The following is a 20,612-nucleotide window of genomic DNA, read 5'->3' as shown; positions in this document are numbered from 1 at the left end:
AAAAATACATATTTCACATACATATAGATGGCATATATATTTTGTTTAGGCAGACTACACTTAGAATACTTAGCAGGGCACAGTAAGTCCTGAAGACATTTGAGTACACACATAATAACAATTTATTGAGTCGTACACTTATTAAAGATTAAAAACAAAACAAAAAACCTTGGACGTGCAATTGATCTTTTAGTTATTTGTAATGTCAGATTTACTGTATCTTAATTACGACTGATACTTAAAAGAGTGGTTTGAAACACTTTTTTTCCCCCTGTTTCTTCTTCGGGTTAATTATCTTTCAATAAACGAAGTTATTTTAAAAGATCTTGTGATCTCCTTTGAAGGCGAGAAAGCTTTAACTTACCCATTTGCAAGTAAGATGGTGTAGTAATTATGTCCAGACCTTTGTAGAATAACACGCGAGGCCATCTCTAGGTGGGGGGGCGCGATACGATACTGAAAATGTTTCTTTCACTTCGCCCTCCTCCGCGGCCTGATATGTTTACGGGTATTTCAGGCAACGGTAGTCAGAGAGCAAATGGGTCGCTGAACTAAAGAACCTTTCCCAAAGATGCTATTGTTCTATTTCCACCCCACAGATTCTCAAAATCCAGTTTGTTTTTTCGGAATTCCACCTGAGGGCAGTTGCTTGGGAAACATATCCAGTACACTTGGTTTAATACATTTAAAAAACGATTTGCTTTTATGTTTTTATCGTGAGTATAAACTCCCATTCTCTGACTTTTCGGCTACTTCCAGTCCAACCGCCAGGCGATTTTCTCACTCAGCGGCAGGTCAAGGAACCTCGGCTTGAAAAAACGCTGCAAAACATCCGGTAAAAGGGGGAAGACTACGACTCCCAGAACGCAGTGCTTCCCGGTCTTGCCCGGCTGCCCAATGACCAGACTTCGCGAGCCTCCTCTCGGCCCCATTGGTCAGTTTTCTTGTCAGTGAAGGAAGAAACAGACGGCCCCGGAGGTCACATTTCCCGCCACGGCAAGGCGCAGCTGCGTAAAGCCGAAGAAGAAAAAGTTCTCGATTGGACACTCACTATTTTGGCGTAAGAGGAATCAGCCAATCAGAATGTGAATATCCCCAGAAAAGCCCCGCCCCTTCTCAACGTAGCCTTTGGTGGCGGGAAAAGTTCGGAAGTTTTCGCGCCGGGGCGGGGTCAGCTGGGGACCCTTCGCGCGGGCTTGGAGGTAGCAGTTCCTAGGCTGGGAGCATGGCGGGGACCGTGGTACTGGACGACGTGGAACTGCGAGAAGCGCAGAGAGATTACCTGGACTTCTTGGATGACGAGGTGAGAAAGGCACGGGGTCGCGAGTCTCTGTTGCTTGGAGCCCCTGGGGACGCTGACGGGCCGAGGTTGGCTATGGCAGATGCCGCTCCACGCCGAGCGGTGGCTGGGCTCCCGGAGCTCCCGAGAGGACTGCTGGGCCTCCGGACTGTTGCGCCCGGACCGGCCCCCTCAGGACCTTTCCATGCCCGATCTAGTAACGTTTCTCCCGGTGGAATCCGTCGTTAGCTTGTAGCCTGTAGGTGCATCCTTGACAGAGTTATCCTGTAACTTCTCCTAAGTGCAAATGATAGCGGGGTCTCGCGAAAGGCGACGGGTTTCTTTCAAGTGCACGCAAAATAGCAAAGCTCCCTTTGACTTTTTGGAGATCACTCCCTGCTTTCCGAATTTGGAGGGAGTGTGGGGGAAAGAGTGCGTTAGAACGGTAATGACCCGCTACGTTGTAGTTGCGCAGATTCTAATCACTGACTTCCTACGTGGCAGAAAAGATTTCTTCCTAATTTGGCCGCATTCTTTTTCTATGCCACAGGAGATGCAGAGGAAAAGTATTTGGTATGCTGGTAAAGGGGGTTTTGTATGCCATCCATGATTGGAAGCCTTAGAATACTGGTAAAGCATTTTGAAAGGTTGATAATACTGTATCTGTAAACAAATAGCGAAGGCTCCCTATTCCTTTAGGTCTGGATATGAGAGAACTCTTTCCTATTCTACATACAGCTGATCGAGAAATAAAATCTCTTAATTCCTTACATAATTCTTAAATGAAAAGTCATTTTGATAATGCTAATCTTGTTTTGACGAGATTTTTACTCGTCCTTGTAGACTTAGTATTATGAGCTTGTTTTAATTCCCCATTAAAAGTTGAGAAATGACTGCATACAGAAAAGTTGTAGTTGTCAGTAGAAATAATAGCATGGGCGTTGAGGAAATCATTATAACTCCTGCAATGGCCTTGTAGGGTGTATTTGGAATTTCAGGTAGTGAGTGAAAATGTGGAGAAATTGGGGGTCAGCTGTGCTGCAGAGAATGACCTTTATCTTGCCGTGAGAACTGCTTCTGTTTAAATACCATCTTATATTTGAATTTATGGCTGTTGTGATATGTGGTGGCTGTTTTGTAGGAAGACCAGGGAATTTATCAGAGCAAAGTTCGGGAGCTGATCAGTGACAACCAATACCGGTTGATTGTCAATGTGAATGACCTGCGCAGGAAAAATGAGAAGAGGGCTAACCGGTAAGTGGCAAGGGTTTCCAAGAGGATATCCTGGCTCCGAGTGAGAATGGCTCCCTTTTCTTTTCTCCATATTGGAACAGGCTTCCGAGGAGAGGATCTGGATGAGATGTTTTTGACCCTCATTGCCTTACCACCTATGTTTTTTTCCTTCTTCCCAAAGTGGGTGGTAGGCATTTTCCTCTGGAGAACTCCCCCTTCCATGTTTAACTGAGTATCATTTCTGCATGGTTGAGAAGTTGAACTAAAGTTCGCCGTCAGTTCTGATACAATTTACTGAGTCTTGTAAGATGGCAGGAGAAAGGAGGAGCTAGATTTTCCACTTGTTGTTTTGATCATCAAGGAATGTCCACTTTTGTTTTTGAGGGTCAGTTTTTAAATTTTTCTCTCTCTGCTTAATAATTCTTTCTCTTAACCATCTGCAGCCTCCTGAGCAATGCCTTTGAGGAGCTGGTTGCCTTCCAGCGGGCTTTAAAGGATTTTGTGGCCTCCATTGATGCTACCTATGCCAAGCAGTATGAAGAGTTCTACATAGGATTGGAGGGCAGCTTTGGCTCTAAGCATGTGTCTCCCCGGACTCTCACTTCCTGCTTCCTCAGCTGTGTAGTCTGTGTGGAGGGCATTGTCACTAAGTGTGAGTGGCTTCAAATAGGGGACTAAGGGAATGGAGGTGGGATAGACTTAGAGGGGGCTGGGAAACCAGAAGAGGCTGAGAGGAGCTGGGTAGCATATAGCATTGAACTTACAGGATGAAACTGGAAGGAGCTGTGAGTGTGCACCATTAGGGGGTCCAGAATGATGAATTCTGCTGAGAGTAGGGGAATCTTGGCAATCTCTTCATTCTAATTCTTAACTCCTGTGACTTCTTGGACAGGCTCGGTTATACTTTAGATTTTATACAGATATGTTGATGTTCTACATGTAAATATAAAGATGAGTAAATGGTAAGTATTAATGAAGTAGCTTCAACTAGTCAGAAGAATACAGTATTTGGAGTCATGACAGGCTTGCCTGGGTCAGATTTCACCTCTGTCACTGTCTAGTTGCATGACTTTCTATGCATGTTTCTATTCCTAGGCTCTCTAGTTCGTCCCAAAGTCGTCCGCAGTGTCCACTACTGCCCTGCTACCAAGAAGACTATAGAGCGACGCTATTCTGATCTCACCAGCCTGGTGGCTTTTCCGTCCAGCTCTGTATATCCTACCAAGGTGAGGGGAATGAATTAATTGGCCTTCTTTGGAGGTTGGAATCAAAGATGTCTGTTTTCATGCAAATAATTGTATAATGTTTGAAGTCTTCTAGAAGTAAATAAGCTGAAAAGTAAGCATTAATTTAAAGGAAAGATTGGTTGCTAGCCAGAGTTTAATATGGAAAGCCTTCAATTCTTTTTTTTTTTTTTAAATGAATACTCACTTTAGAAAATCTGGCAAATTATGAAAGTGTGGAAAAAAGCCATCAGTCTACATTGATCTTTTAGCAAAGTTATATACAAGTTTATAATCTACTTAAAGTAATATGGGAGAATACTTACGCTATGTTGCTGGTATGAAATCTTTGCAAATATTTTACTTTGGGTTTGGGAGAAGAATGGCATTGGAAATGGCTATATTCTTAGTGGTCAGATTGATCTGAATTGAGGATGTTGTGAGACCCTCTTATTTATTGAGACAGAAGATGATTAATATTGGTTACTTGATGTCTGAATTCATTCTATCAAGGAATACCTTTCCCTGCCATCAAATAATAAGTGAGAACCACTGCATCCAAAGAATTGTTAAGTTCTGTGGCAGACACAGATATGAATGAGACCCAGTTCTTGTTTTCAACTCAGCTAGTGCAGGAATCTTAACATAAAACAAGAATGAATATCTTAGAATTGTAACTGAAGCATACTTTAGAATCCTTTAGTCAGCCTCTAGGTGAAATGCTGAGGTTTGGAGAGGTTAAGTGACTTGCATATGGTCTCAGTTAGTGATGACCCTAGACTAGAATACATGTCTTTTTATTTTCAGGCCAGTTGGGTTTTCTAAGTCACCCTGCTCTCTTCTTCATTAAGAGCCCTCCTTCTAGAATGTCTTCAGTAACTACTGAGGGAGTATTCTTCTGTTGATTACTGGGGCCAGGCTTCTTTGCTCAAGACCTGAAATACTTTGGACTCCTGGAGGTCATCTAGTGTGGTACTTAAGAACATGGCTTTGGAGTTATACTTGCCTCAAGTCTGGGCCCTGCAATTTCCTGTGTGACTTTGGGGAACTCTTTAGCCTCAGTTTCCTTATTTGTTAAATGTGAAAAATACCTGCTAAACGGAATTGTTGTGATGCTTATATGAGATAATCTCATGAGATGGTAGCACAATGCCTCGTACGTAGTAAGCACTTAGTAAGTAACAGCCGTTGTGTGTTTAGAAAACTCAAATGGCAAGAAATCAAAGTTTAAAATGTTTTCACTGAAGTTTAATATACATACAGGAAAGCTTATAGGAGTTTGCAGCTCAGTGAAATTTCACCAACTGAATATACCTGTAGAATCAGCATCCAGACCAGGAAATTGAGCCTTCCTAACATTCAGAAGTTTTTGAAGGCCCACATTCCCCAAGGCTTAACCCTATCCTGATACTTAGCTTGCCTGTTTTTATATTTTATCTGAATACTCCCATGTTGGGCTGCCTTTGTTCAATAGATATTTATGAGATTCATCCATGTTGTAAATAGGTGTGTTTTATACATTTTCATTGTTGTATAGTGTTCATTTGTGTGGATATGCCACATTTATTTAACAATTCTGTTGATGGCATTTGGATATTTTCTAATTTGGGGCTATTAAGAATAATACTGCTGTGAACATTGTAGTATGTGGCTTTGGGCAAATGTTTCTGTCAGGTATGACCTAGGAGTGGAAATATTGCATCATAGTAAAGGGGAAATAAGAATCTTAATTTAGATGTTAATATAGCCATGATTCCTTCAGACTGTAGTTGTCCCTCCCATTAAATGATTTGTTACTAGAACAGATGGGAATAGAAGAAGCTAGAGAAGACATTTGGCTTGTTTTGTTCCTAAATACTAAAACCTCAGGTCATTTTCAAATTGTATGTGTTTCCTATAAAAAATGAGTATCGCATTTTTAAGACCAGGACGAGATAATGCTTTTCTGTGTGTCTTTTTCAGGATGAGGAAAACAATCCCCTTGAGACAGAATATGGCCTTTCTGTCTACAAGGACCACCAGACCATCACCATCCAGGAGATGCCGGAGAAGGCCCCTGCTGGCCAACTCCCCCGTTCTGTGGATGTCATTCTGGATGATGACTTGGTAGATAAAGTGAAGCCTGGTGATCGAGTCCAGGTGGTAGGGACCTACCGTTGCCTTCCTGGAAAGAAGGGAGGCTATACTTCAGGGACCTTCAGGTAAAGGGGCAGTTGTGAGATATTTGACTGCTGGCAGCTTACATTTCTTGTAGTATTCTTGAACCAGTTTGCCATATTCTGGAGCGTCACGTCAGACAGGTAGAGCAGACTACCTGCTTAGGAGATGGGATGCCTCCTCTCCATCAAATAAAATTGATAATACTATCTTATGCTAAAAGTGGGAGTTATTGAGAACATGGTTCCAGCCTCGTGGCTTACTTGGGAGAGTTTCTCACATATTCCCACCTCCTTCTCATCCACATTTCTGTCTGAAGCTCTGTGGGGCAGCAAAGAATAAATTCCTGAGATGAAGAATCATTGGCATATTTGTGTCACAGACTGAGAGAGACTCGATTGTTGAATTCAGAACAACTTGTCTTTTTCTCTTTTTTCCTTTATTTTTTTTCAACATGCTGTTGACTCTGATGTTAAGAATTGAAAACAGCAGGCTCCCTCTTACTCTCTTTGTCCCAGGACTATCCTGATTGCCTGTAACGTGAAGCAAATGAGCAAGGATGTTCAGCCTTCATTCTCTGCTGAGGATATAGCCAAGATCAAGAAGTTCAGTAAAACTCGTTCCAAGGTCTGAGCATCCTTTAGGGATCTGAGGGTGGGGATGGATTTGTTAGGGTTGTGTTTGGCCATAGGCCACCTTTCATCTTTGTACTGGATCAGGAGGAAGGTTTTCCTTTGAAGTATGTGGTGTTAGTTTTTAGTTTTGACCCAGTCAGCAGGTAAATGGGTGTTTTTGCTGTTTAATATTTCTGTTGTGTTACCTGCTGGGCTGCTGAGTGAACCTAATACAAATACTAGAATTAAAGAATATCAATGTACCAATGAGTACATTAGAATTGAAGAAAATATAGTTGACCCTTGAACAACACGAGTTTGAACTATGTGGGTTTACTTACTTGTGGGTGTTTTCTGATAAATACAAGTACTGTAAATGTATTGCTTTTCCTTATGATTTTCTTAATGGCCTTTTCCTTTCTCTAGCTAAATAGAGCATAGAATACATATCATATACAAAAATGTATTCATTGACTCATTTTATGTTCTTGGTAAGGCTTTACCCCAAGAATAGGGTATTAATAAAGGTTTTGGAATCAAAAGTTATGCGTGATTTTTGACTGCGTAAGGGGGTTGGCACCGCTAACCTCTGCATTGCTCAAGGGTCATCTGTGTATGCCTGTGTGATAAAGGTCACTGGAAGCACAATACACATTCTTATTAAACCTAACATGTTGGGAACCTAGAAATACTTTTTTTCTTAAATATTAAACCCCTAAGCAAGTTTTGGAATCCAGGCTTTCTCTGTATCTGTTCTGATAATGGTCTGATCAGTATGATTTGTCTTAAAATCTTTTACAGTTAGAAACAGTGTCTATATTTGCAGGTTTCTTCAAGTATTTTTATAGATTAAAGCATAAAGCGGAGCTCAGCAAAACCCCACTGAATCTCACCAGGCTTTTCACACCTTTTGTTATTCCTCCTATAGGATATCTTTGACCAGCTGGCCAGGTCATTGGCCCCTAGCATCCATGGGCATGACTATGTTAAGAAAGCCATTCTCTGCTTGCTCTTGGGAGGGGTGGAACGAGACCTAGAAAATGGCAGCCACATCCGTGGGGACATCAATATTCTCCTAATCGGTATGGCATTGGGGATTTGCTTTAGATTCTCGGTCTTCTCTTGTGGAGTGTGGTTGTGGGAATCTATAGTCTGTAAGATTATGTATTTTCTACGTAGTGTATTTTGGTTCTATCAAAGGGCAGAAGTCTTTTCTTAATATTATTCTCATTTTTGGGGTTCCTGATGTATAATATCTAAAATATATTCTTCCATGAATGGTGAAGGGAAAGTGAAAAGGATACTATTAACAACCAATTACTATAAATTTCTGTTATGCTCTTGGCAGAACTTGCTGGGCAGTGGGAGGAGTTTCCCAGCAAGTCACCACTACCCTCCTCCCCCCATCCCCCAAATTACAGGAGACCCATCGGTTGCCAAGTCTCAGCTTCTACGCTATGTGCTGTGTACTGCGCCCCGGGCTATCCCCACCACTGGCCGGGGTTCCTCTGGAGTGGGTCTGACCGCCGCTGTCACCACAGACCAGGAAACTGGTAAGGGTATAAAGGTCTTTGGCAAAGGTCCAGCAGTGAGATCAAGCATAGATTCTTTGAGTTTGCTCTCGGCACTGGCCTATGTTGGGAAGATACACTTGAAAGGTTAGTTTGAGCCCGATCGTAGAGGACTTAGTAGCCTCTGGTAACAGTGGCTGAGTTATTTACGTCTTTGGGTGACCCTCTATTGACAAGAATGTCTTCAGGTTTTGAAGGAGAAGGCTTTGCAAATTGGAAGGGAGATAAAAATGAAGATTGTGCTATTTTACAAATTAGAGGAAGGGATTTGAAGACTAGTGAAAAGAGCAGAGCTCTAGTTGGGGAATCACATGAGGATGAAGATAAAGAGAGAATCCATGAGTAAAGTTTGTTGGAGGCTGGCTGCTGAGGGATCATACAGATTGGACTTTAAAAGGTTGACCCACCACGGTTTTTCTCTAAGACTCTAGGAACTTAACAGCTCTTCACTGTGTTCTCATGAGTGACAGTGAGTGCTTAGGAAGGAGATTGAAGTCTCTCCCCTTATCCCCTCCAACCTGGATAGTAGCACATATCTTTACCTCCTCATTTCCCAGGGGAACGCCGTCTGGAAGCGGGAGCCATGGTCCTTGCTGATCGAGGTGTGGTTTGTATCGATGAATTTGACAAGATGTCCGACATGGACCGCACGGCCATCCACGAAGTGATGGAGCAGGGTCGAGTCACCATCGCCAAAGCTGGCATCCATGCTCGGCTGAATGCCCGCTGTAGTGTTTTGGCAGCTGCCAACCCCGTCTATGGCAGGGTGAGTGGAATTAGGCACTTTACTGTTGTCCTCACCTTGGTTTGGTTTTGCTGAGTAACTGGGTCATGAAGTTTATTCTCAATGCCCCAGGGAAATAATAGGCCAGAGACTAAAGGAAGCTCATCCATCGCTTTGCTGCTGTCTTTGATATAGGGCAGTGGTTCTTCACCTTTTCATACACATCAGAATACCCTGGAAAGTTACTTTTAACAATAACTTTAGAAATACAAACAAAACAAAAGTGACCTGCAGTCTCACAGCCCAGTAGCTTGAATTGGCATTACAACCAAAGTACTACATGCAGATGATAGGATATATAAACAGAACAGAGAGTACGATGTGGACATTAAAAGCCTTTTCTCTCCTATCCCTTTTCCAGGAGATAATCACTAACAGCTCTTGAGGGTTTAGAGAAACAACTTAAGCATGTACCAACAGCTACATGATCTCCTTGTTGACAAATTAGTCTGTTTATCTTTGTTTTTTACTATGATGATGATGTGCTAATGTGTAATCTTTTATATTTATCCATCTTGGCGTTTGCTGAATTTGGCCTTTATTTTTTCTTTCTTTCTTTTTAGTAGCTATCTTATTATACTTCATTGTATGGATTTATAGTAATTTGTTTAACTAGTGTCCTTTTGATGGGCATTTGGAGTTTTCCCTTTTTCCGCTTACTATTATGAAATAAAATTGCAATGAATATCCCTTTCTGTGTATTTTGTTACACGTTTGGAAATCTATCTGTATGATAAATACCTAGTAACAGAATCATTAATAACTTTAATTAGCCTCCTTGTGCTTTCTTCCCATTGATGTCGCCTCCACTTTCCTTTTTCCTTATTTTCTGTAGTACGATCAGTACAAGACCCCTATGGAGAACATTGGGCTGCAGGACTCACTGCTGTCCCGATTTGACTTACTCTTCATCATGCTGGATCAGATGGATCCTGAGCAGGATCGAGAGATCTCAGACCATGTCCTTAGGATGCACCGTTACAGGGCACCCGGGGAACAGGATGGCGATGGTGAGGTCATGAGAAGAGTAAGATGGACTAATGGAAGGGAACCTAAATTGATGCTGTTATCTCAGGCCTGGGCCAGATGGTGGGAGGTGTTTCTGTTTCTGAGTTGATGTTGAACCCTTGTCTGCCTGGCCACTCCCTTCTTGCTCACTGGAAGTTACCCTGAGGTGTGTCTTTTGTCAGTTTTGTCTGGGAACACTTGAGCATCTGTGAACCAGGTGGTCCCACCTTTCTTATTTGTGGGCTCCACATGTCTCTGTCTATCTTTTCTTTGTTAGTCTTCTCTATCTTCAGAAGAAGCAATTTCTTACTCTCTTCTCCCCCAACTTGGGTTTTCCAGCTATGCCTTTGGGTAGTGCCGTGGATATCCTGGCCACAGATGATCCCAATCTTAACCAGGAGGACCAGCAGGACACCCAGATTTATGAGAAACATGACAACCTTCTGCATGGGACCAAGAAGAAAAAGTGAGCGGTCTTCATGTTTCTCCCTTGAGGGAACCTGAGATTTATGTCATATTAACACGTTTTTATGTGCTGCTTGGATATTAACACGTTTTTATGTGCTGCTTATCATGCTTGGATTATAATGCTGTGGGCCTGTTTTCTGGATCCCACGCATATACCCATTTTTCTGGCTAGTTGCTTTATGTTTGTGGTGATTAGGCTTAGTTCTGATGTTTTCTTAAAATGGAAGACTTTGACCACATGCCCAATGAATGGTGGGTGTTTCATGTCATCCTCATATATGAAGTACTACACAAATCATGTAGCTATTTGTGACAAATTTATGTTGAAGGGGCAGTAGATAGCAAGCACTGGGTGCTGTGCAGGTGGATTTGGATAAAGGAAACTAGGGATCAAGTGCTCAACACATGAAATGCAAGATCTTATACCTCTGCTTTGGGCCGTGGTACGGTAGGATGCGTATAGTTTTCAAGCCTGTTCATTTAAGAACATGGAATTTGGAGTCAGAAAACTGAATTTGAGTCCATTTAAGCTACTCTGAGCCATAGTTTTTACCTAGGACAAATAATACCTAAACTTCACCTGTACTATTTACCTTACCAATAATATCTAAGTAAGTAGTAGCCACACAATTCAGGAAAGATATATGAAAGGGTCTTGTACACATTCTATATAAATGGGATTTATGATAACGTATTCTAGATTGCATCTCTACTACTTGTCCTTGGCTTCTCTGAGGAGAGGCCAAGTCCCTATCCCAGCCAGTTGCCAAGGTGTGGCAAAGACCTAGAATTCACTGTGTGTGTGTCCAGGGAGAAGATGGTGAGTGCAGCTTTCATGAGGAAGTACATCCATGTGGCCAAAATCATCAAGCCCGTCCTAACTCAGGAGTCAGCCGCCTACATTGCAGAAGAGTATTCACGCCTGCGCAGTCAAGACAGCATGAGCTCAGACACCGCCAGGGTGAGTGTCCACAGGGAAGATGGAGCTGGGAATTCCTTAAGTAGAAGGCTGGGGAGTCCCAGTTATCTGGGAGGTCTGAAAACATTTAAAAAAAATTTTTTTTTTCCAACGTTTATTTATTTTTGGGACAGAGAGAGACAGAGCATGAACGGGGGAGGGGCAGAGAGAGAGAGGGAGACACAGATTCGGAAACAGGCTCCAGGCTCTGAGCCATCAGCCCAGAGCCTGACGTAGGGCTCGAACTCACAGACCGCGAGATCGTGACCTGGCTGAAGTCGGACGCTTAACCGACTGCGCCACCCAGGCGCCCCTGAAAACATTTTAACTTAGTGACTCCTTATCTTTTTCTTTCTGGTCTGAAGGGCTTCCTGTTATACAATTCTTATCATTTCCTTTTACAAGGGAAAATGAAGTGAGAATGCCAGAGATGCCTATATCTCATTGGTTCAGATGACATTGGCCTCCAGAAGCTATGATTCATTCAAACATAAGGAGCAACTTTTTGGGAACTGAACTGGTGTTTGTTCTTACATATAGGGTTAAGATAGGAAGAGCTATCCTCAAAGAGCTCAGATCTGGGATGGGGAGGCAGGAAGGTAGATGGAAAGATCATATGTGCATATTTATAGGTATATGCCACAGTGTGGTACCTAAAAGGGAATGAATGTGAAAGATGATTGGAGTATAGATGAAGAAGCTATTGGGGCGCCTGGGTGGCTCAGTCGGTTGAGCGCCCGACTTCGGCTCAGGTCATGATCTCACGGTCCGTGAGTTCCAGCCCCGCGTCGGGCTCTGTGCTGATGGCTCAGAGCCTGGAGCCTGTTTCGGATTCTGTGTCTCCCTCTCTCTCTGCCCCTCCCCCGTTCATGCTCTGTCTCTCTCTGTCTCAAAAATAAATAAATGTTAAAAAAAATTAAAAAAAAAAAAAAAGCTATTAGTTTTTCCTTTAGACTTTGTAGAAAGGAATGAGTGTGAGGGAAAAGGCTGTGATATTTGAGCTGGACTTCGGCAGATGATTAATTGGACAACCATGGTGATTATCCAAAGCTATTTCTAGAAATCTACCTGTGAATTTATCTGAATTTCATGGGGCATTGTAAGGATTTCAAAGCAGAAAGACCCAAGTCCAAGACCATTATTATGTGGTATAGACTCTTGGGTTTAGACACGATTCCAAATCACCTATTCCAGCCTCACACATAGACAGGCATTCCATCGTCTGGAATTTCTGCTAAGACTTCCTTGACACCTCCAGTGGCTGCATGCCTGGTACATCATTCTTAGAATATTCTTCTGTTTATTGGGCTTGAACCTGCTTCTCCATGACGTAGACCTGTGGGTCTTAATTTTGTTTTCTAGTGATTGTGTATGACTTGTCTTCAGATTAAGCACCCCCTTTTCTTTTTAATTGTTTCTCTCATCATGTGAACGTGTTCCAGTGTGTCAGAAGCCCTCTCACTGAGTGTAATACGCTATTTTAGTTGTGGTCTTAGTAGGTCTGGTAAATCTCTCGATTTGGATTCTGTAGTTCTGCTAATGCGGGCTAGGATTTCACTCACTTTTTAGGTTATTCAAGAATTAGAGCTTTTAACGGAATGTGTAACCTCCAAACTCTGGTTTAACGGCTTCTAAACCATTAAAAGATTTGGTGAATTTATTTAAAAGTGAATATATTTGTTTTTGAACGTGGGATGGGGTATAAATGATAATTTGGGATGCTTAGAAGTAGACGTGACCAGCTCCATCACTGAAGGATCATACAGTGGGAAATGTGGGCGTGCGACACAGAGAACTAGCTCTATGTTCTGATCCCAAGTCTTCAGCCATTTTTTGGCCTTTCACAAATCCATTCACTCTCAGGTTGTGAGGTTTTTGTTTTTTGGGTTTTTTTAATCCAAAAAATGAGAAGGCCAGGAGTGCCTGGGTGGCTCGGTTGGTTAAGCATCCGACTTTGGCTCAGGTCACAATCTCACGGCTTGTGGGTACGAGCCTCGCATCGAGCTCCGTGCTGACACCTTGGAGCCTGGATCCTGCTTTGGATTCTGTGTCTCCCTCTTTCTCTGCCCCTTCCCTGCTTGCACTGTGTCCCTTTCTCTCAAAAATAAAAAAATAAACATTAAAAAAAAAAATGAGAAGTCTAGGTAATGTCAGGGATGCTCAACTGGCACATCAGAATCCCCTGAAACTGAAAAAGTATACATGACCAGTCCTTAACACAGACATTCTGACTCATTAGTCCAGAGATACCATTTAGCCAATAGTATTTAAAAAAGAAGCACGCCAGTTTGGTGTGCACCCACGCCCATGAGAACCACTTGATGGGAGTGTGCCAGAATGCTCCTCCTCTGGACTTGAATTTACCCTACTTTAAAAATTTGTCCTCAGGGGTGCCTGGGAGGCTCAGTTGGTTAAGTATCCAACTTTGGCTCAGATCTCCTGATCTCATGGTTTGTGAGTTTGAGCCCCACATCAGGCTCTATGTTGACACCTTGGAGCCTGGAGTCTGCTTCGGATTCTGTGTCTCCCTTTCTCTCTGCCCCTCCCCTGCTTGTATTCTGTCTGTCTCAAAAATAAATAAACATTAAAAAAAAAAATTTCCTCCCCTGCCTTAGTGTGACCTTGCACAAGTTACCTAAAGCCCTGAGTTCCATTTTCCTCATCTATAAAACTTGGAGAAGTTATTGAGAATATTAAATGATGCAGTTGATACAAAAAGCAAAGCTCTTAGAGCATCACAGGCTGGAAGTGAAGGATTATCATTCTTCTTTTATTATTGTAGTCTCTTTAGCCTTTTCTCTTTCCATCTATAAGATGTCTCATTTTTTTCTTCCCTGTTCACCTACTCTTTTCTCCTTCAACACTCATATCTCCTTGGTTATTTTTATCTTTCCGAATTTTATAAGGTGTTTATGTAGAATACAGAGCTCTGAATCCTTGCTTGTACTTCCTAGAGTCATCCTGGTAGTATATTCATCCTTTTCTGTGCAGTGGGACTGACAGGCATGCCTAAGGAATTCTAGACAAATAATCCTCCCTTGTTTTCTTCCCCAGACATCACCAGTTACAGCCCGGACCCTGGAAACTCTGATTCGCTTGGCCACAGCCCATGCCAAGGCCCGCATGAGCAAGACTGTGGACCTGCAGGATGCAGAGGAAGCTGTAGAGTTGGTCCAGTATGCTTACTTCAAGAAGGTGAGGGTTCAGATGCTTGAGAACTTCTTCTGGGTAAATGTTGGTACTTAGGCTGCCCAGCTCTCCATGGCTGACACCTGCATTTAGGTCACCAATGGAAAGCAACATTTAACTCAATGTGAGAACCAACTGGAAAGCTTTAAAATACTGATGCCAGAGCCTCTAGAGGCCCCAGAGATGATGATTTAATTGATGTGCTACACCATCAAGAGATTGCTTCTCTGCCTACCTATACTTCCTTTATCTCTTAAAAATGTAGATGTTTCCAAAGGATTGACTTTGATGATCTTCCTCTTCCCTCTATACCTTTTCCCTTGCCAGTCTCTTGAAGTATCCCATTGGTATCTCAAAAACTCGCATCAGAAGTTGAACCATCGCGCTCTTAGGTGGAACTTGAGAAACTTAACAGAAGACCTTGGGGGAAGAGAAGGGGGAAAATAGTTACAAACAGAGAAGGAGGGAGGCAAACCAGAAGAGACTCTTAAATACAGAGAAGAAGCTGAGAGTTGATGGGGGAGGGGGGAGGTGGTGCGCAGGGGAGAGGGGAAAATGGGTGATGGGCATTGAGGAGGGCACTTGGGATGAGCACTGGGTATTGTATGTAAGCATGAATCACAGGAATCTACCCCCAAAACCAAGAGCACACTGTATACACTGTATGTTAGCCAATTTGACAATAAATTACATTAAATAAACAAATAAGCAAACTTAAAAAAAGGAGTATCTTACATGTTTATAGCATAAGTTACATACGTTCAATACATATTCGGACATTCAGTGCAGATTTGGCTCCTGAAAGGAAACCATAATCCTTCTCTCTTGCGTAATTTCCTGGACGGCTTTCTCCCAAACTTCAGGATGGTTTCTTACCTTCATGTAGGAACACCACAGGCTTTCAGTGACCTTTCGGATGGCAGGCTTCAATGGGTGTCCCACCCCACAAGGATATCAGCCCAGTGGGATAATACAGTGTGTCATACAGGTTATGCCCAAAGAGCCAGCACACTGCCGGCATGTACTAGAAAACTCCATGGCCTAAGTTTTCTGTTCAGAAAAAGTTAAAGAAAAAGAAATGTAGTAGTTACACTATTACATATAAGTCACTGGTTGGTGCTGCAAAAGATATCCAAACTCAGTACAGTGCTGGCACTCAAAAAGTTGACAGTGTAATACTGGGAATTCAAATAAATTTCAATTGAAATATAAAACTGACTGAGCGCCTTCTAGGGGCCAGGCACTTCTAGATGGTTGGCATACAGTAAATAGATACGGAGAGACATGGAGCCTCCTCATAGCTCTTAAAAAAAAAAAAAGTTGAGCTATCAAACTTGCCTCTTATTCCGTCTCTCAATTTCTGCTTGTGACATTTTGTTTATGTCATTTTAGACACCAAGACTTGAAGCCTTGCCTGACTTCCTTTTCCTCGTTGCACACCTCCTTTCCACTTTAGTGAATTACAGCACTCTGGGCTTTAATCATGGGTCCCTAAGCTTTTCCTGGTTTACTCTTTTTGCTAGGGTGGGAGTTGTCTTAAATTTAAATTAAACACCTGATCTGTAAAGAAATGAATTGTTTTCCACTTAACTATTATTGGCCAGCCTTTTTTTTTTTTTTTTTCATTTATTTCTTTGTACTGTAAACACTCATTAAGTACCTCCTATGTGAAAGGCATTGAACATACTTCTCAGCATTTAAAGATAGGTAGCAGCCTATTCCTGTGCCCCTGGTCCTGGGACTCAGGGGCAAAAGACGCTTAGTCATTAGACATGGAAGTTTTTTCTGCTGATAGTGTAGAAGGGACTCTTATTCAGAGTTTTTTATTCAGTTTCCCAGAATCAGTGACCCTTCCCACCCACCTGTGCTTGGCTTGGTCTTAGGTTTTAGAGAAGGAGAAGAAACGTAAGAAGCGAAATGAGGATGAATCAGAGACAGATGATGAAGAGGAGAAAAGCCAGGAGGACCAAGAGCAGAAGAGGAAGAGGTAAGGCGGAGCAAAGAGAAATGAGATAAAGACTGCAGTTAGGGCTGGGGAGAGGGGTGGAGGTGGACCAAGTACTGCTGGTCGACATCAAGGTTTTAGGGAAAGGGTGCCTAGATCTGCAGGGTTGGAAGCCAGAGATAACCTAGGCAGAGAGTGAGCAGGCCCCTCTGTTGTCTTTGGTATGGTGCTTTTGACCTCTTTCCTGCTAAAGCTAAGTACCAGGAACACTAACTCACTTGGGTTTTTGAGCATGTCTTTCAAAGTCCTTTCCTCACGATTACTTTTTCCTCTCATGCCTGTGGTTGAATTTATAAGGGCATGTGAGAGAGAAGAAGAGCATTGGGAAGCAGGGCCTGTTTGTGTTCTAGTTCAGAGGCTTTTGATCTCTTAAGAAAAAGTAGCAGTTTGTACAGGCCTGGGCCTAGTGTTTCACTTTGATTGTAGGTAGTTCTAGTTCTTTTTCTGTGGTCGGAGGCACAGGATGGATTTCCCCAAAGCCTTTCTCTTAATTGCTATGGGTATTTTAGGAGGAAAACTCGTCACTCTGATGCCAAGGATGGGGGCTCCTATGACCCCTATGACTTCAGTGACACAGAGGAGGAAATGCCTCAAGGTGAGTGAGTGTCCCCTATTGATTAAGAAGTGGTTCCTTTGCTGACTTTAGTTGCTCTATGTACTGCATTATCTGGTGGGTTCCCATTTGGTTTCCTGCTCAGGGCCTTGTGTCCAAGAGGTTTGTCCTAAGAGAACTTAGGGAAATCCAGTCAAAACATTGGAAACTGGGCCCAGTTTGCTCAGTAGTTTGCTTCTTTGAGCTGTGCTTTTTGCCAAGCCTGGCTTAAGTATCCCAGACAATGTATGAGATGTCTGACCCCTTTACCCTGGCTGGCCCCTTAAGAACCTTAGGAAGTGAGTATTTGGCAGACTTAGTGAGGTGTGGCGAGTGGGGATTACTTGTCTAATGTCTGTGGAAATGGCTTCATCTGTTGTCTTCCTGTTATCTGCAACCATTTATCCTCTAAAGTGCATACTCCAAAGACCGCAGACTCACAGGAGACCAAGGAGTCCCAGAAGGTGGAATTGAGTGAATCCAGGTGAGTAGAAAAGTGAATGCCACATGTCCTTGAGGCAAGGACTTCTTTTCTGGGGAGAGGGTGTGAAACAAACTGGTTATCAGCAGAGCTCAAAATTGTAGGCCCAATGATTTTTAGAACATTTTATATTCTGATTATAATTTCAAACTTTAAAACAGTTGCAGAAATAGTGTAAAGAACTCCTTTATACCCTTTGCCCAGAATCCCCTGTTGTTTACATTTTATCATTTGCTTTATAAACGGCGCTCTATGAGAATTTTAAATATAGTGTCCTTGGGAGGTCAGGAAGGAGGAGAGTCTTGAAGCAAGAACAAAATTTTTGTCTTACTATAACTTTGGGTTCTTTTCAATAGGATACAGACACACATTTTTCTTTATTGAATTGTCGTTATTTGCTTTGGGATGAGGAATTGTTACCACTAGAGGTTCAGAAACAGTTTTATATATCTATTTTTATGTTTACTGGACACCAAAGAAAATCTATGATTATGGTTTGCTTTTTTTCTTTTAATAACTTAAGCACACAACAATATATTGACTGAAGACAATATGAAAACATTGAAAGGTATTTAGGAAAAAAACATTAAAATCAATTGCAGTTTCATCTCCCAACGACGACAACTGAAATATACATACGTACATTTATTTATTTATTTATTTATTTATTTATTTATTTTAAGTAAGTAATCTCTACACCCCATGTGGGACTGAAACCCGTGACCCCAATGTCAAGAGTTGCACACTCTTCCGACTGAGCCAGCCAGATGCCCTTGAACTGTATTTTAAAACACATTCTCAGGAGCTTATATAGATTTTCTTTTTCTTTTTTTTTCCTTAAGTTTATTTATTATTTTGAGAGAGAGCACATGTATGCATGTGCGAGGAGGGGCAGAGAGAGGGAGAGACAGAGAATCCCAAGCTGAAAGTGCGGAGCCCAACGTGGGGTTTGAACCCACAAACCCTGTTGTGAGATCATGACCTGAGCCAAAACCAAGAGTTGAACACTTGACTGACTGAGCCACCCAGGCGCCCCTAGATTTTCTTTTTTAATGACTATAGTGTGGATGTATGAATTTATTTGCATTTGGACATAATGATGGACACTTAAGTAAAGCAGTTCTGTAAAACTGCTGTTGACAGTAAAACATTCTTATATTTATCACTGTGTACTCATGGAAGTGTAGTTGTAAGGTTAATTTCTAGAAATGGACTCCCGTGGTCAGAGGACATGTACTTAAAAATGCTCAAGCAGCTCTATAATAGAGGGAGTATTGGGGGATACCTGTACTGTGTTAACACTTAAGAGCATTTGGGCTTGTTTACTTCTTCACCCATCTTTTCCTGACTTGGGCAGGTTGAAGGAATTCAAGGTGGCCCTCTTAGATGTGTTCCGGGAAGCTCATGCACAGTCGGTGGGCATGAATCGCCTCACAGAATCCATCAACCGGGACAAAGAAGAGCCTTTCTCTTCAGCAGAGATCCAGGCTGCACTGAGCAAGATGCAGGATGACAACCAGGTCATGGTTTCTGAGGGCATCATCTTCCTCATCTAAGGAGGCCTCATCTCTGAACTTTGGGGTTCTGCCAAGGAAGTTTCTTCCATATTTCCTCTCCCCGCCAATCTTTCATTCCCCAGATAACGGTGTTAATTGAATTGAAGTTGAGGGATATGTGACAAAGCTGCCATAGGGTAAAGAGAAGAAAGTGGGCAAAGACTAAGACTGTTGCATGTGCATTCATTCATTCATCCATTGATTCATTCTCTCCATCTCCTACCCAGAACAAACCAAGCCATTGTTGGCTATAAATAACATATAACCTCTGAGAATCTGGGGGTACTGGACCACAGCTGGTTTTTGTTCATCCTTTCTGTGTTTGTTAGCTGTTTTTCTCTCTGAGCACATTGGTCTAGAACAGGCTTTGAGAGGTTCTGTGCTGGTGGAGTGAAGCTCTGAGGCAAGTCATGAAGGCCAAGAAAGCTTTCTCTGCTGTAGCACCAGTTAAGACTAATACATGCTTCTGACCCAAATATCTAGGACATTGAATAAACTTAACTATTTTTATATTATACACATGGCCTTAATACTGTGTGCTTTGGTAGACACATTTAATTTTGTTTTCCTTGAAAGCTGTGCCCTGCAGGTTTTGCTGCTTCCACATTTGCACCAAGTCACCACACGGTGGCAGCAGGCTGCTGTGCTGTCCTTGGGGGTTAGGTCTTTAGTCAGTTTTCTCCGTCAGTGACACCAGCATTTACCAGTTAAGCTTGTACAAATCATGTTTTGCCAATTCGACATCGCTAAATGGCCATGGGGGGCGGGTGAGTGAAAGTCCAGGAGAATTGACCCTTTTCCTGACTTTTCTGAGCCTGAATCAAAACCTCTTCCTGGAGAAGTAATACCTGGTATATCAGACACTTAAATATTGTGAGTACTTGCCGGTAAGAAGATCTCCTTACAGGATCTTTGTGAAACTACTTGCAGTTGGATGTTCAGCTCTTAGGGTTTGCTAGTCTTTTTGCACAGGAGTTTGTGGAGGGGAAGTGTGACTTTATGGGGGGCCTGCATCACATGAATTGGAAGCTGCTCTGAACAGGAGATCATGTTGGTTCTCCACACTGTGACTGGTGAAGTTCTTCCTTCTCCCTTGCTCATGAGGGGAGCACCTTACCCTGATACTATGGGACAGAAGATGGGGAGTTCCGGTTTTGTCTTTGTGATTTTGTTTGTTTGTTTGCAGATGTGAAATCCAAGTCCTATTGGAAGTAATCCAGAAAGCATAGTTCCACAGGAGAGGGCAATGGTATCAGAGGGAGGAATCTGACATTAATTGAACACTGACAATGAGTCCTATATTATGCTCTGAATTGGTGCAAATACGGGACTGGATGCTCTTGAGGCCTACTGGTTGAGGATATACACATCTAATGTGTCAGTGAGAAATTTTAAAATATAATGAGGGTTACATCCAGTAAGAACTATAGACATTGAGAGGGCCATGAGAGTATCAGGAAGGGGTGGGAGCAACCATGGGATACTGATACGAAG

The 20,612-nt window shown here is 42.4% G+C and overlaps 1 protein-coding gene and 1 long non-coding RNA gene across 2 annotated transcripts in view; one reads left to right on the top strand and one right to left on the bottom strand.

Annotated features, from left to right (window-relative positions):
* The window catches only part of LOC122489618, a 42,671-nt gene extending 40,970 nt beyond the window's left edge, over nt 1–1,701 (bottom strand). The window contains exon 1 of the long non-coding RNA XR_006298949.1: nt 365–1,701. This is a non-coding gene — a long non-coding RNA (uncharacterized LOC122489618). The remainder of the gene's footprint in view (nt 1–364) is intronic.
* Nucleotides 1,191–19,635, top strand: MCM3 (minichromosome maintenance complex component 3). The gene is made up of 17 exons (XM_043591643.1): nt 1,191–1,303; nt 2,421–2,533; nt 2,956–3,164; nt 3,608–3,738; nt 5,698–5,936; nt 6,411–6,519; nt 7,435–7,588; nt 7,928–8,059; nt 8,635–8,843; nt 9,697–9,871; nt 10,209–10,335; nt 11,148–11,298; nt 14,350–14,490; nt 16,368–16,471; nt 16,999–17,084; nt 17,496–17,565; nt 18,920–19,635. The coding sequence occupies exons 1-17, from the start codon at nt 1,226–1,228 to the stop codon at nt 19,116–19,118; spliced, it is 2,427 nt and encodes an 808-aa protein (XP_043447578.1). The 5' UTR covers nt 1,191–1,225; the 3' UTR covers nt 19,119–19,635.
* The last annotated feature ends 977 nt before the right edge of the window (nt 19,636–20,612 follow it).

This window comes from Prionailurus bengalensis, chromosome B2, assembly GCF_016509475.1.
Source record: "Prionailurus bengalensis isolate Pbe53 chromosome B2, Fcat_Pben_1.1_paternal_pri, whole genome shotgun sequence".
Taxonomy (NCBI): domain Eukaryota; kingdom Metazoa; phylum Chordata; class Mammalia; order Carnivora; family Felidae; genus Prionailurus; species Prionailurus bengalensis.
The sequence above is the reverse complement of the archived record's forward strand: the minus strand, read 5'-3'. Positions and strand labels throughout refer to the sequence as shown.